This window comes from Eptatretus burgeri, chromosome 3 (genome assembly GCF_056783735.1).
Source record: "Eptatretus burgeri isolate ZD-2024b chromosome 3, Ebu_testis_v1, whole genome shotgun sequence".
NCBI classification, from domain to species: Eukaryota; Metazoa; Chordata; class Myxini; order Myxiniformes; family Myxinidae; genus Eptatretus; species Eptatretus burgeri.
In genome coordinates this window covers 58,425,161-58,442,716 of record NC_140963.1, presented here as the reverse complement: position 1 = coordinate 58,442,716, position 17,556 = coordinate 58,425,161, and the positions used below count along the sequence as shown (strand labels likewise).

The 17,556-nt window shown below is 42.7% G+C and overlaps 1 protein-coding gene across 8 annotated transcripts in view; it reads right to left on the bottom strand.

Annotated features, from left to right (window-relative positions):
• The window catches only part of CTDSP1 (CTD small phosphatase 1), a 133,374-nt gene that overhangs the window by 64,249 nt on the left and 51,569 nt on the right, over positions 1-17,556 (bottom strand). For all 8 annotated transcript variants that reach the window (XR_015056168.1, XM_085873579.1, XM_085873580.1 and 5 more), the window contains one exon: positions 3,976-4,154. Coding sequence is in view for 7 of the 8 variants with exons in the window: in XM_085873579.1 (XP_085729705.1) it covers positions 3,976-4,154 (179 nt within the window). In the remaining variant the exon portion in view is untranslated. The remainder of the gene's footprint in view (positions 1-3,975; positions 4,155-17,556) is intronic.

The window sequence follows — 17,556 nt, the reverse complement described above, 5'->3', positions numbered from 1 at the left end:
ATTGGACTACTCTAGACAATTGTGTCGCAAGGTGTGCTCTGCACACAAGTTTTCATCGTATCCGGACAGCGAGGTTGCTTCGTTTTATGCGCGGAGAGATACGGCCAATGACATGGGCTGGCCTTGCTTGCGATTCATTCGCCACGGAGAAACATGTCCGCTGCACTGCGCTGTGCGGTTCACGTCACCTCACTAAAATATTTCTGATATCGAGCAGTATTGCAAGTCGAATTCACATTATTGAATTACGAATAGGATTTTGTCTAACAAGTTGTTATTGCCAAATCTTCATTCGATGTCCTCCCGATCATCATGAACGCCGGGAATTTCATCGCCAGTTTCCTCTGCTTGTCCTGCTTCGGGCTCGAACTGCTAAGGCCATATTTCATTTCCAGCTGCCTGAACTTTTCATTCCCGCGACTACATTATCCGACAATTCTCCATGCGATTCAGACCAAAATCCTTCATTTCTCTCACACTCACTGTCGCCACCAGACAAATCAAAGTCCATGTTATCCATTATTCAAAACCAAATGTTCGATTTTTTTAAAGCAGAAATGAACGAAGCGATCGAGTCGACCAATCGAATGTGGAAACGCACAGAAAGCCAATAGAATCACGTACACCACCAACTCGAATAATTAATGTGCAGCCTTTGTCAAACTGCAGTTGACGTCATGTGGGTTACGCCCCTTTCAGTAGAATTTTTAGGGGTGTTCCCGAAGAGGTTTGTTTTTTTAATTCTACATTTTACAGATTGAGTATTGCGAAAAAAAACATTGTCAGATCTGAAATCACGATGAAAAACTCCTATAGGACATGTGTGTGTATATATATATATATATATATATATATATATATATATATATATATATATATATATGAAATTTCAGTACTTTTGGGTGTCATGGGACCTTTAAGCAAATTTTCAAGGAAGAATGGGAGAAAATCCCCAAATCCAGATGTGCAAAGGTGATACAGACATACCCATGACAACTCAAAGCTGTAATCGCTGCCAAAGGTGCTTTAGTGGGGCAACTTAGCTAAATATAGCATAACAATTGTGCATTTTGTGAGGAAAGCACCAAATTTGGCACACTAGTAGCCTATCATATTATTATATGAACAGATTTGGATATTGGGCCATCTCAAATTCAGCCGCTGATGGCTGTGGCAGCCATTTTCCACTGCCATCAAAAATATGAGATGGCCCAATATCCAAATCTGTTCATAATATGATAGGCTACTAGTGTGCCAAATTTGGTGCTTTCCTCACAAAATGCACAATTGTTATGCTAAGTTGCCCCACTACTTCTACAAAGTATTGACTCGGGGGGTTGAATACTTATTGACGAAAGACATTTCAGCTTTTCATTTTTAAATAATTTGTAAAAATTTCCAAAACCGTGTTTTCACTTTGTCATTATGCGGAATTTTGTGTAGATCGGCAATCAAAAAATTTTAATTTAATGAATTTTAAATTCAGGCTGTAACACAAGAAAATGTGAAAATGTCAAAGGGTGTGAATACTTTCTGAAGGCACTGTAAATCAATGCAGAGCTTTCTCAAATCTCGATTTCAAACACGAATTTATCACAATATTGAAGATGTATGTATCCAGATTCTTTAATTTATTATAATTATTTACTGACACTTTGTCTTAACAGAATAAATGAAGGGTGAATACATTTAAAACTTATGTGAGCAGTGTGACTATGCCTTGGACTGCATTACAACAATGTTGGGAAAAGATCCACTGAAACATAATCCAAAAACGAACAAGAAGGGCACTCAGTGGAGCACATACATCCGCCATGTAATGCCTGATCCATGAGAACATATCAGGCCCAACACATTTTTGAAATATCATGCTATACAGTCCTACATCGTTTTTGGCCTTATCGCTCAATGGTGAAGAATCATTTTAGAAATTAAATAATTCTCATATCCGGATCCAGATTTGGATCTTCACCAAAATCAAATCAATTCGTCCTGGTCACATACCCAACCTGTCCACCAAGTTTCATCCGAATCAGTCTTCAACTTTTTTGAGATATCGTGTTTATCTAAATCTAAATCGGTTTAGCCCTATTCCCCAATGGTGAAGAATCAGTTTAAAAATTGGGGGCTACTTCTCGGGTTAGCGTCTACGCACCAATGGGGACGTGCAGAAATGCCTTTAGGGTCTCTTGATCCAAATTTCTGGCTCCTCCTTCACCCCGGTCTCCACAAAAAGAGAGCGAATCAGGGTTTTTCATCTTTTGAGTCCAGAGTTTTTTTCTGAGCAGAGCGTCGTCGTCTACCAGTCTTGCCAAATGATAGCAGAGCTGAGAGGGCAGTGCAAAAACGAGCTCTGCGAACAGCGCTGAGTCGTTGACGGGTCATTGGCGCTCGGCTCCCATGGCGTTCCACAGTCATCATGAACAACACATTTGCAGACTCTCTTACATGCCCCATTAAGCTATACCTCATGCATCTTTCTCTCCCATCTATTCTCGTCCACTGTGGATGCACCACTGAAAAAGCAAACCGATTCGCACCTCTTCACACTTCCTCTTGCACCTCATCTGCATAATATTTTGCACCTCCCACTCACGCACCGTGGACACACCAGTTTTCTTCCCTCCTCCCCCTCCTCAGCAATTGGGTTGCACAGGTCCGTTGACCGCACCAGGTATAACAAGGTCTCTTACGCCTCAACTGCTCATCTTCTTTCGGGGCTATCTTTAATTTCCTCGGGTGTGTGTCTGCGTGCGCCTGTGATGTGTATAAAATAAGATCGTATAAGTTTACATGGGGATAGCTCGGCTCTGTGACTTTCATTTTGTAAATAGTAACTGCATTTATTTTGCCACATCCACAAATCCTTGCTTCCCCCCTGCTGCACATGCATATGAATAAACCCTTTACTGAACCACATGACCTTTCCTCGCCATTGCTGAAAATAAATTGCTTATAAATGTATCGATCTGTTAGTGTTCATCTTTTCCCCATTGGTCTAGAATGGTCCGCACACTAGTTTAGCGAGGAAGTTCTACCCTGTTAATTTGCTCTTGTTAGCCAGCGCACACTCACTGTCCCACTCGGCAGTAATCCGGGTGTGCGCTGAGGGCACGAGACCCCAATTGACCCAATTAACCCTATCCATGAGACCCACGAGACCCAAAGTAGTGTAACCCTGCCCAGATTGACAGTGCCAATCAGCATGAGTGGTTGCTTAGCAACCTACTGGTGCGCAGAGTTATCTCTGCCCAGCGTCCTCAGAACCGGGCATTTGGGAGGGACCAGAGTGCTTCACCTCGTGGCGAGCCTCAAACCCCGAGTCAGCAACAATATAATCCTCCAAAATAATAACATTCTATCCTGCATTTAGTTATTCAGACATTATATTTCACTGATAATGCAACATACATTTATGGGAAAGAAAGCAATTTTATTATTTTACACTCTGAAAAGGGTTCAGTGATTATTAAACCATCATCAGACTGTATTAGGTTTCTGCTTTCTCAAGACTATCAGCATGAAGTTTTATTCTTCTTACAGGGCACAATACATTTATTACGATCAAATAAATATTGGGTCAATCTTCAAGATTTTTTTCAAGGTTAAGGACAATAATTGTGTCAATTCCGCAACTACATGACAAGCTTTCAAAATAAGCAGGATTTGCATTTCAAAATTTAGATAGCTTCTTTCAGGTCTCCTGAGCCGTGTGGGTCGAGGAACATAGGTACGAAGAACACACCATGATACAGAGCACATGGATTATACACTATACAGTCACTTCAGTAAACAGATAACAGTACTAGTCCTTCCCCAGTGAAATGGGCCAAGAAAAACAAATAACCGGACGTAGAGAAACCGGATTTTTAAAACATTAAAAGGGAAGAAGTTAATAAAAAGAGTGGAAAGAAAACAAAACTAACATGCCAGAAAGAAAGTTTAAAAGATGTGAATGTGCAGTTTTGCCTTCACCTCAGAGATACCCGCCCTCGTGAGGGAGCCATTCTCCTCCGGAGCAGCGGGTGGCGAGGAGCTACCATGTGGTGATGGAGGCTCTGAGACGTCCGCACGAAGACAGCAAAAGAGTGAGTGTACCAAACCACGGCCCCGAGTCTTCTTCGTCGAGCCTGTACAACCTTTCGTTGAACTCCCTGCAATTACACACATCATAAAAGTGTGGATAAGCTGACAATATCACAAACCAATGTGTTATCAGACTGAGGCTTCGAAAAACTGCAGTGTGGTCATTTTAATTGGAATGCCATCGTGAATAAAAAAAACAACGGTCATCAGAACAACAAAATAGATAAATGGCAGATCAACCGGGACAGGTGCTGTCTGACCATCTTGTTTCAAAAAGTCACATCTTTTAATGCAATGACAGACCAAAGATAAATCAAATAAAACGAATACATAATTATGCTTTTGATACAACTTTATATATTTTGTGGACATGTGTAAGATGCATCCTCGTGTGTCAAAATAAACACAAATGTTAGTCGATGTACGTATTAGCAAAGCAGTGTATTTTGAAACTGTGGCAGCTCCTGAATTCACATTAGCAAAAGCAATTCTCACCACAGTTATAATCCTAAACTCGAAATGGACAGCCCTTGGAAGCCATTCGAGAAATGTTACCCAATGCTCATTACTGTCCCACTTATTCAAAAATCCATTCGCGTGCACCCAGGCTCGCAGCACATTGCAAAATCTGTTCATGGAGTAGAGTCTAAGATTGACCGATATGAAAGAACAGCATGTCATTGCTTACAAACACCACCAGCACTACCACCACCGCCACTACTCGCAATTATTTATTTTGTATCAAAATGTACGAAAAATAAGACAAGGAAGTGAGCTTTTGGACAGACAAAACCAATTACTTTTCCACCATTTCAATGTTTGAATGTTCAAAATTTTATTTTTAAACAATGATATTAAGTAAGCATTTCCCTCTTTCGCAGTTACTTTATGAAGAGGAACCAAAACAAGGTGCGATTGCATATTCATCTATCTATAATTCCAGCAATGTGTGTGTGTGTGTGTGTGTGTGTGTGTGTGTGTGTGTGTGTGTGTGTGTGTGTGTGTGTGTGAGTGTGACCGCTGTTTCTCGACAACCACTGGTCCGATCTAATTGAAACTTGCCAGATATATTGCTGGGGACCTGAGTATGTGCCTTTTCAAGGTTTGATATTAATCAGACAAGTGCTTCCCAAGTTATGGCCATTTATTTACCAAACCAATGACAAGACACGTTGTTGCGTGGGCGTGGCCGATGGGGAAGGGAAGCTCAGCCACGTTCCCCATTACGGGTTACAACGTACGGGCTTCCGGAGAGTGATGACTTCGTGAATTCTAATAATTTCTCGATTTCTTATGCGCATTGAGAGATAAACACAATGGCCCAAGTTATGATCGTTTTCATATTAGACGGTGCATAAATTTCGGTAACATCAGAGTGCTGGTATGCTCCAAACCAGGAAGGAAAATTTTTTTCTCTCTTCTCTTCTCTTTTTGTTTTTCCTTGCCACGACATTGCGAAAAGGTAAAATACGTTGGCGCTTATTGAATAATTTGGTATTAAAACTAAATTGCGAATAATCGTAACTGCGAATAATATGCGAACATCTAGGTCACACACGTGCGGGCACACGAGAGCGAAGAAACGGCCTGTGTGGTTGTTGTTTGTTGCTCGCGGTTTGAATATTTATTTATTAGGTTTTTTTTTTATTTTTTTTATTTTTTTACAGGCACGTACTCGTTTTTGTAAATGCAGTAAAAAAAATATATATATATATATACATACATATACATATACATATAAACACACACATATAAACACACACACACACATATATATATATATATATATTGTTGCAGGGTGGGGGGGGGTCAGGTGAGAAGACCACAAGGGTGGGGGGGAAGCTATGTCAGTTCCCACCAGACTCCCTGGAATTGTAGGCCATCGCACATGGAAAATTCCATGACGCGGTGGGTCGCTTAACCGACTGTGTACGCCAATAACTCAACCGCGTGACCTTGGGTCCTCCCGTCTATGGGTTAATCGGGTTACCTAATTAATCACGTGGTTTAATTACCGGGGAACACGTCCTCGGTACGCCTTGTCTGAACCGGATCACTTTTCTGGAACGGATCACTTTACCGGATCAGATGCTGCCGAGCGACACTGCCAAGGATATACCGGCTAAAAGGAACGGATCATTGGGGATAAAGTCCCGGCTGAAGTAGGATTCGGACCATGCTGGATCAATGGAAGAAAAGACAAAAACGAGCAGGGAACATTCCTAATAATCTATATATTAATACTGAAGGACCAATTTTGTGCTCCTCCTAGCGGTCGCGTCACGTTTTTCTCGGTACTGTGACCTGGACTGAAAGAAACATGGTACCTGTAAGACTGCATCGCACATAGTGGCAATAGTCAAACTTCAACTCTGAAGCAGAATAAACACTTTTCGTTTTACATTCGTTCACATGGCGACGTGTGACGTCACCGCTGAGAGGCGTCAGGACGTCATGACATCATCGGTCATTCCCTGACGTCATTACGTCTGTCGTCGACAGACAGTTACCGCTGAGAGGTGTAATTCCACTCCTCAAAAATAGCGTCTGCAATGTAAAACCCTCTTCTGCACATGCTGACTACCTCAGAATGTGAATTTTACACAAAAAATGTAACAAGAAACATTGTATCTTCTATATATCAATACTGAAGGACCAATTTTGTGCTCCTCCTCGCAGTCGCATCACGTTTTTCTCGGTACTGTGACCTGGACTGAAAGAGACTTCGTACCTGTAAGAGTGCATAGCACATAGTGGCAATAGTCAACTTTCAACTCTGAAGCAGAATAAACACTTTTCGTTGAGACGGGGGCGAGGAGTGAAGAGGCGGGGGCGGGGGATGAAGAAACGGGGGCAGGGAGTGAAGAGGGGGGGGGGGGGGTTGAAGAGACGGAGGCAGGGAGTGAAGAGGCAGGGGTGGGCGATGAAGAGACGGCGGCGAGGAGTGAAGAGGCGGGGCCAGGGGATGATGTAACGGGGGGCAAGGTAAGCAAATTTTTGGGCGGGGGTAAGCAAATTGAAAGTGGGAGATGGGGGGAAATGGGGCGGGGGATGAGTGGGCGGGGGCTGGGTGTGAATTAGGCGGGGTTGAGTGTGAGGGGGTGGACAGGGGGCGTAGGCCCAGGGGCAAGTGGGGTGGGGAATCAAGAGACGGGGACGGGGAGTGAAGAGGTGGTGGCGGGGCTGGGTAATTACATTCTTGGGCGGGGGTAAGCAAATTGAAGGCGGGGGGTGGGAAGCGGGGGGGAATGCGGCAGGGGCGGGGGATGGGTAGGAGGGGGCAAGCACGCCCTGTCCAGTCCATGTCCCTCGAGTGTGGGTGAGCTGGTGAGGGTGGTTGAATGAACGGAATCCGTCTGTGACGGGGTTTCGGCTCGTTATTATTTATTTACAAGCAGGCGAGGAAAGATATGTGGAACAGTGAAGATTTATTGGGGTGTGTTGTGCAGAGATAGAAAGAAGCGTGTGGTGTGACAATAAACAGGCAACTTACAAAAGGGGACACAAAGCAGACTTAACGCGAAAATAATAACAATAACAACAACGATCTTCTGCAGTCTTACTTGAGCAGACAGGCGACAGGACACACATACGTACACACACATACACACACACAAAACCCCATGAAGAGGGAGTATAGAACCAGGAATTGGGCACCATAAAGGAGGGAGCTTGAGTCGAGAAGGGGCGGAGTCCAGAGTGTGAGGGTGGAGTAGTAGGCGGGACCAGGTAGGCGGGTGGGGTCGACGTCGTGTGGGCGGAGACAAGGAGGAGGAGAAGAGGAGCAGGAGGTGGGTCGTAGCGGTGTCGACGAGGAAAGGCGAGAGAAATGCGGAGGAACTTAAAAGGTAAGAGGCAAGGGAGAGGGCAAGAAGGACTGCCCCGAGCTTTATCGGGCCCACAGCTTGGGGGGAGGGCCATGCCAAATCCAAACTTCATCACCTGAATCGGGCGCTTCGATTGGCCCCGACCCCTCACGTGGCCCGCCAGCCTGGGCCGGAAACCACCTCACTTCGTTTCCGGCAAGGCCATCTCAAACAGCGGCAATATTGCGCTCCGATCCCACGAGATGACATGAATCGCCCACACCGAAATTGGTATGCGAATCATCCTGCAAAAACCCCCGGGCGACCAGTCGAGGGTCCCGCATGCCTGCTCGGGCGTTCGACCACCGTCGATCAACGCGCTCGTTCCGCGCGCGCCAACGTGGACCGCACTGTACATTCCCTGGCTCGATCGCAGCCTCGCTGGCCGTAGAGACGAGAAGACGTTCACCATCCGTGGAGAATCTACTGCTGCCAGCGAGGACCGAAGGTACATAATCATGGATAAATCCATACACGTTTCACGAGCGGCGTACGTGTCTGCTTTCGAACACATTCCATACAGTGCGCGCGGTTCCGCAATTACGCACGTGGCCAGCACTCGCGTTCACACGACTCCGCTAGCGTGTGCGTGGGGTGAACACCAATATGTGTCGGATATTGAGGTTAAAAAGGAACAAGCCGCTTCTACTCGCACACTCGTATCCTGCCAAACATGGCGTGGAGGAGTCTTTATCGGCCTCCGTACGCGTTTCATGCAGCGTGGGCGTCGTGCTGGCTGTGTTTCCCATTCCGTGAAAAACACCATTCGTGCAGCCTCTTCAGAGGTATTTATTCGCGTGCCTTTTAATGCAACCGGCAATCTTCCCCAGATCATCGGAAGCTCGAGTCGACAACCCCGCACTGCCAAGCACACACGACTCGGCACTGCAGTTTCCCCACCGTGGCGCCACACGCGCTGGCCTCCACGAAGCCCCACCTTACAGCGAAGGTGCACGTGGCTGATTTACCTCAAGAATAATCAGAAAAGAAGAAGACGAGTTGGGATGAAATGAAGGAGAAAATTATTTAAGCAACCCTAGCTATTAGATTATCGCAACGCACTCCCTTGTTGTCCCGCTAAACAAAAGGAATGGGACTATCTACACGTATAATAATGGAATAACTGTCTTTGGACACCTATCTATTGTATGCATGTGGTTCTGAGAACCGCAACAATATATATATATATATATATATATATATATATATATATATATATATATATATATATATATATATATATATATTGTTATGGATGTCAGAATCCAGTCTGATGAATGCATCCACACATACAGGTCCTCAGACAGTTATTTCCTTTAATACATGTCCAGGATAGACCCATCCCCATGTTTAGTGGGATTTTAAATGAGGTGCGTTGAGGAGGGTAAAGAATAGATCCCCTCTCGTATGGGAAGCTTATTTTTTCTTGACGACAGACACATTTATGCATGATATTTCTTTCACGAACGCCGATGACCGCCTCTTTTTTTTTCAGCAACGTTTACACACATTTCTTTCACGGACGCCGAGACGCGCCCTTTTCGAGAGAACAGGTTGTCATGGTAGCGGTGCGCAAGTGGGGCGGGGTGAGCTTGGGGGGGACTCTGTGCCCGCCGAGATGGGCCGCATATACAAAAAGAGGAGGAGGTTCTCTTCTGGAAAAACCGTGCAAGCGAGGAAGCGAGCGAGTGACCGTGTGGGTGTCTAACCAGCGCCAGCAACGAGACAGTTCGTCAGTCAGTTCATCCTTTCCAGTGCTTGAGCAAGTGAGCGTGTGGTGCGTGTGTGGGTGTGAACAGCGCCGACGAGTGAGGCACGGATCAGTCACCAACGGACCGTGTGGGTCACTGGGCGTCAACAGTTTCGTGAAGTGCGAGGAGCTGCCCGTGTCGCAGCACTAGGGTCTAACCCCACGACAGACAAACTTGGTGCCCCCCCAGACATGGACTGGCGTTCAAGGCTGTTGGTGAGTGGGTGCACGGCAAGGCTGGGTGCTGGCGATGCACAAGACATGCACACACACATTTCAGGATGTTTTCACTTGACAGACGACTTATTCTGGTGAGCGAGACGACTCTTCTCCCCCCCCCCCACCTCCACCCCGAATGATCTGCTGGGTACCCTTGTCTGTGTTTAGTTGTATGTAAGTCAACCCCCGATAAGCATCTGCTCTCTGTCTCTTTACTGTCATTTTGATTGATGTGGCCTGATTAACTATTCATTTCGATTGCTTTGGAATTTATTCACTTATTTACCTCAGGAAATTAAAAGTTATTTTTATTTATTAATTTTCTCATGAATAAATCATTTTTGACTTCCAACCTGTCCGTGTTTGTCCATTCCTTCCATTGGTCTAGCATTGTCCGAACCTAGATCGACTGGGAGGTAATTACCACACATTTGACCAAAAATAGTCGGCATGCACCAGCGGTTAAAACGCTCGGCCGCCCCAATTAAAATCTAATAAAGATAAGATTGGTGCTTTGCCGAGGGTATGCTCCCTGTTCAGGTAACCACGTGACCTCAAGTTAAAGGGCATAATTAGACGGTGGACACTGGAACTCGTGATTAACTGGGTGACGTTCATGGTTCTAAAACAACCCACGTACCACAGCCTTAATTGTGAGCGGTGGCCCCAGGTCCGGCTCTTCCGAGGACAACCAAGGATTAATCCCCTTGAGTGACAAACTGGTGTCTCAGTATCCGTGGCTGTAACAATATATATATACATATATATATATATATATATATATATATATATATACATACATATACATACATACATATATAGCCTGGTGTTGGCGTAGTGGTTAGGGTAGCGGCTTGGGATCCAAAAGGTCCTGAGTTCAAGCCCCGTTGGCTGCTTGAATTAATACACACCAGGAGGTTGACTAAGCCTGTCATCCTTCCGAGGGCGGCGAAGTGAGTAACAGTGTACTGGGTCCGGTGTATGCCCCGGTTAGAATAGGTGTACCATATCCCTGTGTCGTAAGAGGCGACCAGGGTTGCGTCAGGAAGGGCATCCGGCGTAAAACCTGTGCCAAATCATTATGCGGATCATAACGGATGATCCGCTGTGGCGACCCCAAACGGGAGCAGCCGAAAGAAGAAGAAGATATACACATATATATATATATATATATATATATATATATATATATATATATATATATATATATATATATATATATATATATATATATATATATATATATACATACATATACATACATATACAGGACCAGTCAAAGGTTTGGATCACACCTCATTCAAGGGTTTTTCTTCATTTTTCCTATTTTCTACATAGTTGAATAATAGTGAAGAAATCAAAACTATGAAATAACACATATGGACTTATGTTGTAATGAAAAAAAGTGTGAAACAAATTAAAGTATATTTTCTATTTTCTATTGTTCAAAGTAGCCACCCTTTGCCTTGATGACAGCTTTGCATCTTGGCATTCACACCCTTGGCATTCTCGCAACCAGCTTCATGAGGTAGTCACCTGGAATGCTTTTCCATCAACAGGTGTGTTAATGCTTTTCCCTTAAATGTAGAAAATAGTAAAAACAAGTCTGAAGACGGCAATGGTTCACGAGCGGTTTTTGACGATGGAGATTGTTTCAGAAATCAAGGATGAGACAATGTGATAATTTTTGACCAAGTTCTAAAAATGATCAACATGATGTGGTACGGGTGACAGGTTATTAGCTGCAAAATGTCGAAAACCCGGTTTTGTTCAACAACTTTCAAAATTTGACCTTTGCATAACCTTTAAAGGTCACAAAACAATGTTGTGAACATTAAAATAAGGAAACAGGATACGTGCTACAGCTTATTGGAGTTAGTTCGTCGAAAAAGGTCGAAAACCCGGTTCGATTCCCACAACTTTGAAAAATTGACCTTTGTGAACTTTAAAGGTCGAAGGTCAAGGATTTCAAAATTTGACCTTTGCATAACCTTTAAAAGGTCACAAAACAATGTTGTGGACATTAAAATAAGGTAACAGGATACGTGTGAAAGCTTATTGGAGTTAGTTCGTCGAAGAAGGTCGAAAACCCGGTTCGATTCCCACAACTTTGAAAATTTGACCTTTGTGAACTTTAAAGGTCAAATGTCAACGATTATGACCTTTGGTGCAAAAATTCCTCTGGAACATTCCAAGAACAATATAACGTCATATAGGCGATATGGCATTTCGCACTCCTCGGATTATCCATACTTTGATGAAATCAGGGTAAAAACAAACTTGAAGGGGGCGCCACGGGCAAGGTGTTCGAGATAGAGCAAAATGGTTTCAAGACTTTAGGTGGGGAATGACTTCAAGATTATGCATAAAAAATATTATCATCCGAGCTCTCAAAGTTTGGGCGGTCGTATGATTTTTATGTCAAAATTCGCAATTTTCTAGGTTTGTGACCTTGTGACCTTGACATTGGGATGAAAATGAAAAATCTAGCTCCGTGGGGCTATGCAGGTGTCATTGGGCTAACCAAATACCGAAAACCCTGCCAGATTCGACAAACCCCCTCGGAGAAGATGGATTTTTATGTCAAAATTCGCAATTTTCCAAGTTCGTGACCTTGTGACCTTGACCTTGGGACGGAAATGAAAAATCGAGCTCCGTGGGGCTATGCAGGTGCCATTGGCTAACCAAATACCGAAACCCCTGCCGGATTCGACAAACCCCCTCGGAGAAGATGCAAATTGAAATCAGCTACCCCCTGAAAACGTTTTTTGGGCGTGGCTCCGCCCATAATGGGCGCACCACGCCCATTCTCAGGAAAACACAACTAGATCATGATATAAACCTCCCACCAAAATTTTATCAGGATTGGATCAAAACCCATGGAGCTATGCTCAAAACAGACAGACAGACAGAGACAGACAGACAGACACACAGCAATAACGAATATAGTGGTCACTTACCGACTCGTGAACTCACTGACTCGTGAACCAATAAAGAAAAACCCTTGAATGAGTCGTTGTGTCCAAACATTTGACTGGCAGTGTGTGTGTGTGTGTGTGTGTGTGTGTGTGTGTGTGTGTGTGTGTGTGTGTGTGTGTGTGTGTATATATACATACATACATATATACACACACACACACACACACACACACACACACACACACACACACACACACACACACACACACACACACACACACACACACACACACATACATATTTACATATAGAAATGCATACAAATACATATACAGCTCTGGAAAAAAATAAGAGACCACTCCAACAAAAATTTTAATCAGCATCTCTTCATGTATGGCAGCCATTCCATTCCAGTGTCTGTTGCATTCCAACACAGGCACACCTCATTCTACTTAGTGAGGTACTGATGAGGTGATCACCTGAACCGAATCTTATTTAACAAGGAAAAGTATAAAAACCACTGCTGTGGTCATTACTATCCTCTTGCAATAGGACCAGCTGGATGGCAAAACAGTGCAAGTAGTACCTCAAAAGCAATTGGAATCAAAAAAATAACTATTGACCATGCCAAAACAGTTGAAAAGAAAAGTTTTGAGTGAGGAAAAGAAGGGTTCAATTCTGGCTTTACTGGCAGAGGGATACAGCGAGTGTCGCGTTGCTTCCATCCTTAAAATTTCAAAGACGGCGGTTCATAAGAACAAGGTCAAGCAGCAGACATTGGGGACAACAAAGCTACAGACTGGCAGAGGGCGAAAACGACTTTCCACTGACCGGGATGACCATCAACTCAATCGAATGTCACTCAACAACCGTAGGATGACATTAAGTAACCTACAAAAAGAATGGCAAATGGCAGCTGGGGTGAAGTGCACGGCGAGGACGGTTCGAAACAGGCTCCGAGGGGCAGGGCTGAAGTTGTGCAAAGCTAGAAAATAGACCTTCATCTATGAGAAGCAAAAAAGAGCCAGGCTGAGGTTTGCAAAAGACCATAAGGATTGGACTGTAGAGTTAGTAAGAGTAAGGTCATAGAGTAGAGTAAGGTCATCTTACCGTAGAGTAGAGTAAGGTAGAGTAAGGTCATCTTCGCTGATGAGTCCAATTTTCAGCTTTGCCCAACACCTGGTCGTCTAATGGTTAGATGGAGACCTGGAGAGGCCTACAAGCCACAGTGTCTCGCACCCACTGTGAAATTTGGTGGAGGATCGTTGATGATCTGGGGGTGCTTCAGCAAGGCTGGAATCGGGCAGACTTGTCTTTGTGAAGGACTCATGAATCAAGCCACGTACAAAGTTGTCCTGGAAGAACACTTGCTTCCTTCTGCTCTGACAATGTTCCCCAACTCTGAGGATTGGTTTTTCCAGCAGGACAATGCTCCATGCCACACAGCCAGGTCAATCAAGATGTGGATGGAGGACCATCAGATCAAGACCCTGTCATGGCCAGCCCAATCTCCAGACCTGAACCCCATTGAAAACCTCTGGAATGTGATCAAGAGGAAGATGGATGGTCACAAGCCATCAAACAAAGCCGAGCTGCTTGAATTTTTGCGCCAGGAGTGCCATAGAGTTGCCCAACAGCAATGTGAAAGACTGGTGGAGAGCATGCCAAGTTGCATGAGAGCTGTGTTTGAAAATCAGGGTTATTCCACAAAATATTGATTTCTGAACTCTTCCTAAGTTAAAACATTAGTATTGTGTTGTTTAAAAATGAATATGAACTTGTTTTGTTTGTATTTTTGAGGTCTGAAAACACTGAATCTTTGTTGTTATTTTGACCAGTTGTCATTTTCTGCAAATAAATGCTCTAAACGACAATATTTTTATTTGGAATTTGGGAGAAATGTTGTCAGTAGTTTATATAATAAAACAAAAATGTTCATTTTACTCAAACACATACCTATAAATAGTAAAACCAGAAAAACTGATGATTTTGCAGTGGTCTCTTAATTTTTTCCAGAGCTGTATATATACATACATGTACATATGATGTGTGTGTGTGTGTGTGTGTGTGTGTGTGTGTGTGTGTGTGTATATATATATATATATATATATATATATATATATATATATATATATATATATATATATATATATATATATATATATATATATATATATATATATATATATATATATATATATATATATATATATATATATATATATACATATATATATATACATATACAGTCGTGGCCAAAAATGTTGGCACCCTTGCACTTTTTTTCAAATAACTCACAATTTTCTCAAAAACAAAAAGTTGAAATTGACAAAAGTGTTTCGTCTCCATAATTATTTTTTCACTGTTAAAATTACGGAACCTTTGTTTTTGATTCAGAACTTAATCTATCCTTTTAAATCAGAAAATAAAAAGAAATGGCATTGACAAAGTTATTGACACCCTTGACTTAATATTTGGTAGCACAGCCTTTGGACAAATTAACTACAGTTAAGCGCTTCCTATAGCCATGAATAAGCTTCCTACCCCTCTCTACTGGCAGTTTGGCCCACTCTTATTGTGCAAACTGCTCAAGTTCTCCAAGATTTGAAGAATTCCTTCTCCCAACTGCTGTTTTAAGACCTCCCCACAGGTGATCAAATGGATTTAGATCTGGACTCATTGCTGACCACTTCAGAACAGTCAAGGATTTTGGCTTGAACCATTCCTGGGTGTTATTGAGGTGTGCTTGAGGTCATTGTCCTGCTGCAGGACCCATGACCTTCGACGGAGACCCAGCTTTCTGACACTGGGTTGAGTATTGCGCTTCAAAATGCCTTGGTAATCTTATTTCATGAGACCATGCATACATTCAAGGTATCCAGTGCCAGAGGCAACACAGCAACCCCAAAACATCACTGAACCTCCTCCATGTTTGCCTGTAGGGAAGGTGTTCTTTTCTTTGAAGGCTTCATTTTGTTTTCTGTAAACATACAGATGATGTGCTTTCCCAAAAAGCTCTAATTTGATCTCATCTGTTCACAGGACATTCTCCCAGAAGGGTTTGGCTTGTTCAGGTGTGTTTTGACAAACTCCAGTCGGGCTTTCTTATGTCTCTCTCTCAGCAGTGGGGTCCTCCTGGGTCTTCTACCGAAGAACCCCCTTTCATTGAGTTGGTGACAGATGGTGCAAGTTGAAACTGTCGTACATTGTTTCTGAAGGTCAGCTTGAATCTGTTTGGCAGTTGATCGAGGTGCTTCCTCCACCATTCGAACAATCCTTCACTGCAATCTTCGATCAAGCTTTTTTCTTGCAGCCACGTCCAGTGAAGTTGGCTATCGTGCCATGGGCCTTAAACTTACTGATAACATTGCGTATAGTGGACACAGGAATATCAAGGTCTCTGGAGATGGACTTGAAGCCTTGAGATTGTCCATGCTTGGCAACAATCTTTTGTCTGACCTCCTCAGACAATTATCTGGTTTTCTTTCTTTTGTCCATGCTCATTGAGGTTCACACATTGACACAAAACAGCAGAATGACTCATTTTGTCTGTTCAAACTGGTTGAATGAGTGATATTTATATTATCGGCACCTGCAACTCACCACAGGTGAGTTCAATTCCAAAGTAAAGGAGAATGACCTACTTGAAATCTAATTATTTCTCACAACTTCTAAAAGGTGTCAATAATATTGTCCGGGCCATTTTAGGATTTCTGTGTGGAATAAGCTAAGATTTAGTAATTTTTCAGCTTTTTTTGTTTTGTTCCACTGCAAACCAAAGATGTACATATGTGGATACCAAAAGATTTTTTAATTTCAATAATTTTCTGGAAGAAATTATGCATTGTTTGAAAAAAGTGCAAGGGTGCCAATATTTTTGCCCACGACAGTGCACAATAACACCATCTGGTTCCGAGTTAATGTTATCTGATAGCAATACCAGAGTGGTATTTAACCTTGTTCAAAAAGGCGAACAGTGAAATTACTGTTAACCTCCTGTGTCGCATGTTTAAACAGAAGCTTTTAGGAAATCTGTCCTTTTGCTAAAGATCACAGCACCACTCTCCAATGTTTTTCATAAATCCCACCTCCAAAAACGAATGTGTATGTACATTTTTATGTGTATTATATGTATGTATATAGTTACGAAAATGACTTGGGGGTTAATTATGTATCAGTTTTACCTTAATGAGTGTTCACACAACTGTTTGTAAACCCCAATTAGCAACGACCAGAATTGGATGTCCAGGTAACTTCCCTGATATAGTCACCATCATATCTGTCTCTTCTCCCAATCTTCCATCCATGTAATTCTTAAATCAACCCCACCGTTATTTCATCACACATGAACATGGTGTTCTCCACATGTGCTATTTCAAGAGAAATCAAAGGCCATTATAATTAGTTTCATCACAAATTTTGCTTGTGATCATCAACAGCATACCAAAGATGTTGCACACAATCTGTGGCCATATAAACTTTACATTGTTTTTTTTTACTCCCCCTCTCCAAAATTAAACATTTGATTTATACAAATCCAGACAAGTATATCCTGCATTTGCAATTATATTTACAATACTGGTATTAAATAAATAAATAAATAAATAAAATAAAATAAAAATCAGCATTTGGCTTACAGAGTGAAGATAACCTCATATATATATATATATACATATATATATCATCCAAACTGATCTTTGTTATATCAATTCAAGA